Consider the following 10,496-nt stretch of genomic DNA (forward strand, 5'->3'; position numbering starts at 1 on the left):
AATTAAGAAGAGAGGAAAAAATGAAGCTGAAATCGCGTTTCTGAAGGCTATATTCAGACACAGAAAACGCGACACAAAACGCGCCTTCAACTTGCGTTTTTAAAGTCGCGTTTCCTGCACAAATCTTGCAGGACTGAAAACGCGGTTACGTATGAAAACGCGACTTAAAGTCGCGTTTATCTGTGTCGCGTTTTCCAGTTTTGCTCAGGCGAGAAAACGCGACTTCCTCCACGCGAAAGTCGCGTTTTTGAGGCGCGTTTTCTGTTCTGCAGGCGCAGAATTGAAAACGCGATTCTGAGAAACGCGACTTGTGGTCGCGTGTTCTTGGAAAACGCGTTTTCTGCTTCGATTTTTAGCAGAATTTCAACTTTTGAAAAATTACAAAAAGTACCCCAATGACTCAAAATGCATCATAGATCATTTGTTTGCCAATTTTAATGACTGGAACAAATGTAAAACATTAAAAACATGCATTTTACCCCTTTATAATGAATCAAAAACACCTTTAACGTAAATCGAGGGGTTGAGTTGCTTGATCAAAGTTTGCCCTTTTCACCTCAAATGGTCATTCTTGCTTCCATTTGCCAACCCTATAACACAAAAACAACAAATTAACTAAAACACTTATTTAAGTCTAAAAATCACAAAAAATTAACACAAATAACATAAACATTGGGTTGCCTCCCAATTAGCGCTTTTGTTTATAGTCGTTGGCTCGACTGAAAAAGTTGAATCACTTTAGAGCATTAGGGAGCGATTTTCTCCCCATGGGTCGAAACTCCCGAGCCAATCCACCATGTGGTGAACCATGCATTGATCTTCATAGTCCAATTTCCTCAAATGCCAAGGAGGAATATTAGACTTGTCATAGAGAGGCTCAACTTCACCTTGGAGTGGATTTTGCTTGTCTTTTCTGAATTGGCTCAACTTTTCACCATTTTCTTCATGGAATGGCGAATTTATTAAGCCAACTTTCATCCTTATCTTCTCCTCCTTTGTTCCTACACCATGAAAGTTAGTACCAAGGACATTTATAAATTTAACTTCTTCGGTCCTTTCTTGGTTAACCTTTTCATCATATGGCATATTAGAAACAAGAGCAGTAGGCTCTATACTCCCTTCTTTATTATCCAAATTGAATTCCAATTCCTCACCATTAACCCGTAATATAAGCTTACCTTTTTCTACATCAATTATAGTTCGTGCAGTGGCTAAAAACGGTCGTCCTAGAATAATTGGCATTCTCACATCTTCTTCAATATCTAAGACAACAAAATCCACAGGTATTATAGATTGTCTTACCTTTATGAGCACATTTTTCAAAATACCCATGGGACGTGTGATTGACCGATCCGCCAATTGCAATGTAATATTGGTAGCTTTTAGCTCTTGAAGTCCCAATCTCCGGGCAACCGATAACGGCATAAGTGACACACTTGCACCTAAATCACATAAAGCATTAGAAAAATGCAATTGACCAATAGTGCAAGGAATAGAAAAACTTCCCGGATCTTTCAATTTAGGAGGGAGTTTATTTTTAATCAATGCACTACACTCTTCCGTTAATGCTATCATCTCATTATCTACAATTTTCCTCTTCTTTGACATGATGTCTTTCAAGAAACGTGCATAAGAGGGAATCTGTGTTATAGCATCAATGAAAGGAATGTTAATGTGCAATTGTTTAAACATTTTGAAGAACTTTTCAAACTCCCGATCCTGTCCATCTTTCTTCAACCTGTGAGGAAAAGGTATCACATTAGAATTTAATTTGGGATGAAGTGCATCAATATCAATGATAACATGATCATTTTGACTTTCTTGCTCCCCTTCAATTGCTTGCTTCTTGTCTTTTTCACCACCTGAATTTTCAAAATCGAATCCTTCAACCGTTTTACCGCTTCTAAGAATGATTGCATTGACATGCTCTCTCGGATTCACTTCGGTTTTACTTGGTAATTCACCAGGGTTTCTATTGTTGATCACATTGGCAATTTGACCAATTTGAACCTCCAAGTTTCTGTACATCCCAGCTAATTGGTCCAACCGCCCCTCAACTCGCTCGAATCTATCCGAAGTCACCTTAGCAAGTTTTTACACCGCGATCTCCCAACTTGGTTTAGTTTCAGCCTGGGGTTGCCTTGGTTGAAATCCCGGCGGATTGGTTGGCCTTTGTTGATTGCCTTGATCTTTCCATCCAAAGTTTGGATGATTTCTCCACCCCGAATTGTAAGTATTCGAGTAGGGATTATTTGGAGCATTTCGGTTGTAATTATTAACAAATTGTACCTGCTCAGAATCAACACACTCATTAGTATCATGTTCACCTCCACATATAGAACAACACGCTACAAGTGCATTAGATGAACTTGGACCAACTCCACTTTGTCTACTTAGCAACTTCATCACATTATTCATTTGAGCACTCAGCATATTGAGAGTGTCCATTTCTATCATACCTGCATGACGTTTTGTATTACCTCTCTCATTGGCCCATTGGTAGTTATTTGCTGCCATTTCTTCTATCAAATTATGAGCCTCTTGGGGTGATTTACCCATTAAAGCTCCACCTGCGGCTGCATCAATCATAGTTTTAGTAGAGAAAGATAAACCATTATAAAAGGTTTGTATAATCAGCCATTCGGGTAGTCCATGGTGTGGACATTTCCGTAACAAATCTCTAAACCTTTCCCATGCTTCATATAATGATTCTCCTTCCATTTGACTAAAACCAGTGATATCCATTCTTAGCTTAGCAGTCTTACCGGGTGAAAAATACTTATTCAAAAATGCTCTTGATAGTTCATCCCATCCAGTGAAAGTATTAGGAGCATGAGAGTGTAGCCAAAGTTTGGCCTTATCTCTCAATGAAAATGGGAACAACCTTAGTCTTATAGCATCATCACTAACTCCATTCATTTTAATTGTATCACAAATTTCCAAGAATGTAGCTAAGTGTGTATTAGGATCTTCTACTGCATTACCTCCAAATTGAGATTGTTGAACCATTTGGATAAGTGATGGTTTAATCTCAAAATTGTTAGCATTTACCGTAGGCCTTACTATGCTTGTTTGAGATCCTTGTGTTCCCGGTAGAGTATAATCTCGTAGAACTCGCCTATTTGGGTCATTTTCCGCCATTTCTTCTTCAAATGGTAGTTCTATCAAAATGTCCTCTATCGGTTGCCAAATCTCTTGTTCTTCTTGCTGTAGTGGATGCCTCCTTTGTCTACGTAGTGTCCTCTCAATTTCTGGATCGAAAGGTGTAACTTCCCGTGACGCCCGGTGCATACACTACAAACAGAAATAAGAGATATTATGCAACTTCAATTGTCAAAAACTGATTACAATATTAGATTAAATGTAATCAGCTCAACTAATAAAAATAAATCTGTCTAAATTAATAAAGTTGATTAGGCTCTAATATTGCTGCTCCCCGGCAACGGCGCCAAAAACTTGACTGAATTTTTGTATCAATGCAAGTTTAATTCCGAATTTACACCCGTTGGACTGCAAGTATACAGGTCGCAATTGTAGTACAAGATGTGTATCGGATCGATCCCACGAGGAGCAATTAAAACAATTATTAGATACTAATTTACTCTATTATTTAGACTTACAATTAATTTGAGCAGAAACTTCAGATTTTAATTCAACTACAAAAATTCTTAACTAGATAAATGCAATTTCTCAGGGGGAATAGAATTCACTAAATATTAAGATCTAGGGATGTAGATTCCACTTATGATTCAAAAGATCTAAAATGAATTAATTCAACACTTGTTACTGCTCTTGTTTAACCAATGATTCATTTCCAGAAATACCAAAATCACATTCTCATGATGATAATGGGTTAAAACAGATTAGTTTTTCCTAATCTCTTGGTAAATACTAAATCTGTTCTTATTTACACATGAAATGCAGATTTCATCCACTTGAATGTATTTCTATTCTCATGAATATACAACTCAAGTTCTACTTGTGTCATTCCATTATTTTTACCATTTCTCAATGAGTAAAAACAACTATAAACCTGCCATTGGTGATCAAGCAACAACAAGTAATCCAACATACACAAGTAGATAAGTTAATACAAGACATAACAAGCATAAATCACAATCACTTCATATCATTTGGCCATAAGCTTCATCTACTCCCTAGATAAAGGAAATTAGCTACTCATGAATGATGAAACACTCATAACTTCATTAATGTAAATCATCAGGAATTACAAATACAAACAGAGTAAAGAAAGTCTTAGCCAAGATATGGTAAAGCCTTCCAAAAATCTCCTTTGTCTTGAGCTAAGATGATTACAAGATGAAACCTCAATTGCCCCTTGCAAGTACCTAGCTAGAGAGACTATGTTTTTCTGTAAGAAGCTAAGCTACGAATGGATGTCAGACCTCTACCCATATCTCTGCATAAAAAACACTCAAAGGCTTATTTTTTCAAGTCAAATTCTATCCTTTGATTCCCAAATCTCCACTTTGTTAGCATAGTCAAAAACCAATATTTTTGACTTGAAAATAAACCACTTTTCTTGCCCTTTTGTCTTCTGAAGCATGTGCACCGAATTCCCTTGCATCTTATAGCTGGAAAGTGGTATGAACACAAGAGAATTGGCTGAGTCAAATTGCAGAATTTCGGCTATAAAATGCGCCTACACAAAACGCGGTTACAAGTCACGTTTTGTGTACTCGCGTATTCACTTTGGCTTTACTTTATCTGCGAGTTTATCCATCATAAAGGCCGAACTAGCTTTTGTGCAAAACACAAAAGTTGTAGCCCTTTGAGTTAGCTTTCCAATGTTTCAAGAATCATCCAAATCGGAGCTTTGTAGCCTGAGATATGATCGAAATACTATCACCTGTTCAAACCTCTGTTTTAACTTCCGACCACAGAATGCAGCTTCTGTATTCCAACGTTTTGCCCATGAAGATGGCAGAAATGGATTTCGATGTCTTCATACGAATTGTAGGTCTCTTTCTTAGCTTTAAAATGGTATAAAGATCACCTCAATCCGATAAGTGTAACTCCAGATATGGTCAAAATACTGAAGAGTGTCAAAACTGACTTGTATTGCATTTCCTCACTTGAACGTTTTTCACTTCATTCTTCTTGTTGCCACTTGAATTTATCACCAAATCTCTATTTTTTTACCTCATTTGACATCCTTTGGTGATTGAATCATCATTCCTGCATAAAAATGAAGTTTTTACCATTAAAATCAATAGAAATGCAATATTATCCACTTTTACCAAAAATATATAATTTTACCAAAAACCTCTTTATTTTAATTATAAAACTAAATAATCAACTCAAAATTAACTAATAAAATGCACTTAAAAATACGTAAAATAAACTCTTATCAATATATTTTGAAATATGTATATTTTTAATATATTTTTACTTTATTGTATTTAGAAAATACAAGCGTATCCATTGGGTACCCAAATCCAAGAGAGTCTGGATTTGGATTTATTTTGTCAGACCCATAAGGGTCTGGGTCTAATTAAATTTAAGGAATGTGGATTTGGATCAAAGAGATCCAACCCAAACCCTACCCATTGACATGCATGTCTAGCCACCACTGTATGATGAACGGACTTAGCGAAGTTTGCACTCAAGATTGGATACTAGATTTATATATATATATATATATATAGATTGCAATTCCGGAATCCAAAATGCCCACAATGCTGCCAAATGAGCCCCAAATAAGAAGTTGAATCTTTTTCACAGCTCAATAGATAGTTTGATAAGTTAGTGATTTTTTGCCCTCCCTTAAATTCTTGTAGTACCCATAAAATTTTGATATAACTTCAAATGTGTACCTTGCAGTTTTCTTATGAAAGATGTAAAAGAATTGCGTGGTCCTCTAAGTTAGTTCATGAAGTAAAATTCTAAAAGGATATGTTGGCCACAAAGTTCTATTTGAAGTAAACTAAAAAAAATCTTTTTATTTCAATTACCAAGTACCAATCATATCATTCACTTCCTTTGGTCCCCAGTCCCTAATTTCCCTTCCCTCCTCTGGTCCCCCATTTTCCCCCCACAACCGAGAGGTACTCTTCCTTCTACAACCAAGCTAGCTACTCTTCCACTTGATCACTTCATCCGATTCAGAGATCGCACTAGAATCAGTTGATCTTTTGGGTCCGCCACTGATCATTGCAACTCTTTTCTAAACTTTTCACCAACTTTTGGTGATCATCAAAATCAGGTTCTAAACAATTACTTATTATTATTATTTTGAATTTGTTTGCAAATATATTTCTAGAGCATGAGGCTACTACTATTTTAAAAAATTTGAAACTGATTAGTTAATGTAATAACTAATAAATGGATTATTTGATAAATATTTTAACTTGTGAAATGGTGCTTTTATCGATTTATAATTTATTTTTTATTTGCCTTGATTAGTTTCTTATATTGGAGTTAATGTAATGATGAATAGAGGGCCATTCGACATATATTTGCTTGTTGTTACAGCTATCATATAAAGGGATTTTTCAGTTATGAATATAGTAAGAATGGGTTACGAAATAGAATGGGAGACATTTGAATGAATGATTATTTAGTTGCTTACATTAAAAATTATATATTTTGTAAAGTACAAAATGAAAAGGTTGTAAACTGTTATCGAAATATGAAAACTCGTTATGAGTAATTGTAAATGGTTTAGTTTGCTTTTTGAAATAAAATAATTATTACATTAATAATTTTGAGTTTGTCTTTTTATGTTTTTCATGGAATACATGCATCTTTTGTACTTCTTGGTGAATATTTTTTTTAAAAAAAACTTGAAAAAGAGTAGGTAAAAAATTTTAGTGTTGCTTTTGCCCCCACTAAGAATTTTTTCTGGCTTTGCCACTGATTAGACTTCATAAATAGTTCAGGGACTAAATAAAAAAAAATCAAGGACCTCCGTGAGATTTTAAAAGATGCAAATTTCTCAAATATGAATATGATTTCAATTTCTAGACGATATCAAGGATAAAGTTCCATAAACATTTAATTAGAAGATGTTAAAGCCATTTTACTTGCAAATAGATTTTAAATGAAGGAGAGAAGATGTTAAAACCATAAAAGAACATATTTTGTTGTATTAATATCAAATGTGTTGATCGCAAGGCCAGGCTCTGGTCAAGAAGGCCAATCCAGCCACAGGCACAAGCAAAACTTACACTTTTACAGTACATTATAAAAAGCTAGACTGCTTCACTTTCTCAAGTGAGCTCTTATTTTCTGTAAGAATTGTGCAACTATTTTGCACATATTTTAAATACTGTATGTAACTTCATGCATTTTCTCCTACAAACAGGCTTTCGGCTCAACTAGACCGGATGAAGATCCGCCCGCATTGACACATGAAGCCGTAGCTGGTCGATCTTTGTAGGAAAGATTGACATCTTCTAGAATTATACGGCTGCATGGATACTTTTTACTGCAGCCAAAATTTACAGCAACTTCAGTTGCTGATGTTCCATGTACATCTTGGTATGTCACATCACTAATCCTCACACCTGAGGCCTGCCAAAAAATTAATGTACACATTTATCAGCTCCCATTTTCTGATCTTTTTTATAAATAAATGTTTTTGCAAAACATAAATAATAATAATAATAATAATAACCCTTTTGATCATACCTGACCAGGACATTTGGCCCTATTTGGGCAGTAATTTTGGTCGATAATGATGGGGTTTTTGACATTAACCATTACTGCATGCTGAAACAGAACTCCAGTAACAAATCCATTGCTAGGCATTGCCCATGTTTTTATCCTCAGACCATTTTGTGTGCCCGAAAGTGTAACTGATTTAACTGTCACATTTTTAACTCCTGGTTCTTGCAAATTACTTCCCAAACTGCCAATACTGAAACAAGCACAAAATCAATGTATTGACTAAATAAACAAAATTACAGCAACTGCAAAGAACTTTAATTTAATGGACTCTTAATAAGTTTCCGATTTTGATACCTTATTCCATGGCCAGGACCACAGTTGATATTCTCAATCCACATGTTGGAACTTCCAGGGCCTAATGAGATGCAATCATCACCAGTGCCAATGTGAGAGTTAGTAATTGTAACACCTGAAGATGATTGCACATGAATTCCATCAGTGTTTGGGCTGTTTTCTGGAGCTGAAATCTTTACTCCCTCTAGCCTAGTGTTTTGGCAGCCGTCAAGGTTGATATGGAAAAATTGACTGTTTAACGAACTTAATCCACTGACCAAGACTTTGTTTGAATTGTAGAATCCCAGTGACTATAGCAGCATAAAAAAGAAGAAACAAATTAAGGGAAATGATTAGTCATACATTCTAATTCAACTGAACGGGGAATAAAATTTCAAGGTACATGCTCATAGCGCATTGTGGTCTTTCGTGGTTCCAATATAAAAACAATACGAAACTAGTTTTGTGCGGGATTATTTTGCTTGACAAATACTACAGCAGAATTAAAGAAATGTGTTTAGTCTTGGTTATAGGTCAAGCGTTCAAGCTCTTACACCTGCAATCAAATTTTGAAGGTGATTTTAGTATTGTACCCCTTTAAAGTAGTTTAAATGTTGCCGATTCTTGTAAGGGAAAAAAAAAAAAAAAAAGCAAAGCAGTGGAGACTATACAACCTACCCTTGCTCCTTTAGGGCAATTCTTGCCGGAGTTTTTGCATGCCCAGAGACCAGTCCCTTGGCCATCAAGGGTTCCACCGTATATTGAAAGTCCATTAGCTCTTTCAAACGCGAGCCACTTACCAGTATGTCCAAGGACATTATAATCAGATGGAGCAACAATGGTTCCATCAATGCGAATGGTTATAGCATTATTCTTGCAATTTTGGCCCGAAAATGATGCTCCTCCAACCAAAAATCTTCCTCGTGGAACATAAATTGTTGCAGGCTCAACTGAGGCACAAGCTGCAGCCCATGCACTCAGAAAAGATTTCGTGGAATCACTTCTTCCGTCAGATTTCGCCCCGTAACTCTGCACATTGTACGTTACACTCTCAGCTGATGGCAAGAGGAAGAAAAAGAAGAGAAATGGGACAGCAAGAAATCTCATTTTGCTGTTTATTTTCTTATCAGGGGTGGCTACTAGAATCTGTAAAGGCTAAGATTTTGCTGTAATAATCTGAGGGATGAGGAACTTGAAAAGCAGTGGGTGATATTTATAGGCTTGGCGTGAATTTAGGGATCGAGCAAGTCACTTTTTTCAACTTCAATTTCTTGTGTTAGTCAATGTCAGAAATGGCAGTTCAACTTTAACTAACAAAAACTGTATGAACAAACGTGAAGGACAAGAAGAAGAAGACGGAAGAGAATTATCGGCTGAAGTTCTTATGACATGAGAAGCAGTTATACATACATGGAAAGATGGAAGACTCGTTCTGATTACAAAAATGGAAGAAATATTCTGTGATCACACTGTTCGCTTTCCATTAATTGGGTAGCTAAAATTTCGTAATTTGGAAGCAAACATTCCTGTAAATTTCCATTAATTGCTCTTCTGTAGCATTCCAACTCGTAATTTCTTGAGGATAGAGTAGCATGGATCAATGTAGGCTATATCCTCATGAGGAAGAAGGCTTTATTTGTCTCTCTTCCTTTTAAAACATTGTTTTGAAGTAGTTTAGAAATAAACGTAATGAATTGAGCTAATCAGTGAAAAACTAAACTACTTGCTCATCAAAAGGTTTTTTATGAATTGGTTAATAGTTTTCTTTTTCTTTTATGAGCAATGTTTGTTAAACTTGAGCTCATCTTGACTGTAATGTTTATCAATTGAATCCAAACGCATTCCAAATTCACGCAAAAATATTTTTATTATAACTTGAACTTACTAGTAATTAGTTGGAATATTTTCATTTATATACGCTATTTACTCACTAATAATTATTTGGATTACGTAGTGTCGATCATACCCTTGTTGGAAGTAATAAATAATGTGAAGTTAATTGGAATTGGTGTTACATATGTTCTCTTTTAATTGATCATCTTTACATTGTATTGCACAACTTCAAACCTCAGTATTTGAATACCATATGGTATGTAACTTTAATTAATTCTTTTGTCTTGAGATATACATATATCTATATCTATATCTATATAAATTTGAGTAGGGGTTTTCAACGACAAATCTTCATACATCTTCTGATTCCCAATTCCATTCTTCTAGCATTTCATATTTAATTTATTCCATAAAATTCATCATGTGCAAGTTTGAAAGACTGCACTAGGTTTCTGTCATATAAGAATTCCATTTAATTTATTCCTGTTTTTCTAGCATTACCGTCAAATAAGAAATTTCATTCCAATTAAGACTCCTCCCTCTACACACCTTCCTACTCCAATTAAGACTCCTCCAATTAAGAATTTCACTCCAATTAAAACTCCTACAAGACCATAATAAGAGATAACAACATAGCATCCTACGGTTCACTCTTTCAACCAAATTACCGCATATGTTCATTCATTATTTTCGTTAAC

General features: G+C 35.3%; 1 protein-coding gene and 1 non-coding gene across 2 annotated transcripts; one reads left to right on the plus strand and one right to left on the minus strand.

The window, feature by feature from the left end:
- The first annotated feature begins 2,647 nt into the window (after nt 1-2,647).
- On the plus strand, nt 2,648-2,754 carry LOC113767274. Its single transcript, XR_003467987.1, has one exon. It is a non-coding gene; the product is annotated as a small nucleolar RNA R71 (small nucleolar RNA).
- A 4,563-nt stretch (nt 2,755-7,317) lies between these two features.
- LOC113766834 (polygalacturonase-like) lies at nt 7,318-9,072 on the minus strand. Its single transcript, XM_027310995.1, has 4 exons — nt 8,644-9,072; nt 7,987-8,276; nt 7,654-7,882; nt 7,318-7,536 (listed from the first exon to the last, which is right to left on the minus strand). Exons 1-4 carry the CDS (start codon nt 9,070-9,072, stop codon nt 7,318-7,320), a joined length of 1,167 nt encoding a protein of 388 aa, XP_027166796.1.
- Between the last annotated feature and the right edge of the window lie 1,424 nt (nt 9,073-10,496).

This window comes from Coffea eugenioides, chromosome 3, assembly GCF_003713205.1.
Source record: "Coffea eugenioides isolate CCC68of chromosome 3, Ceug_1.0, whole genome shotgun sequence".
NCBI classification, from domain to species: domain Eukaryota; kingdom Viridiplantae; phylum Streptophyta; class Magnoliopsida; order Gentianales; family Rubiaceae; genus Coffea; species Coffea eugenioides.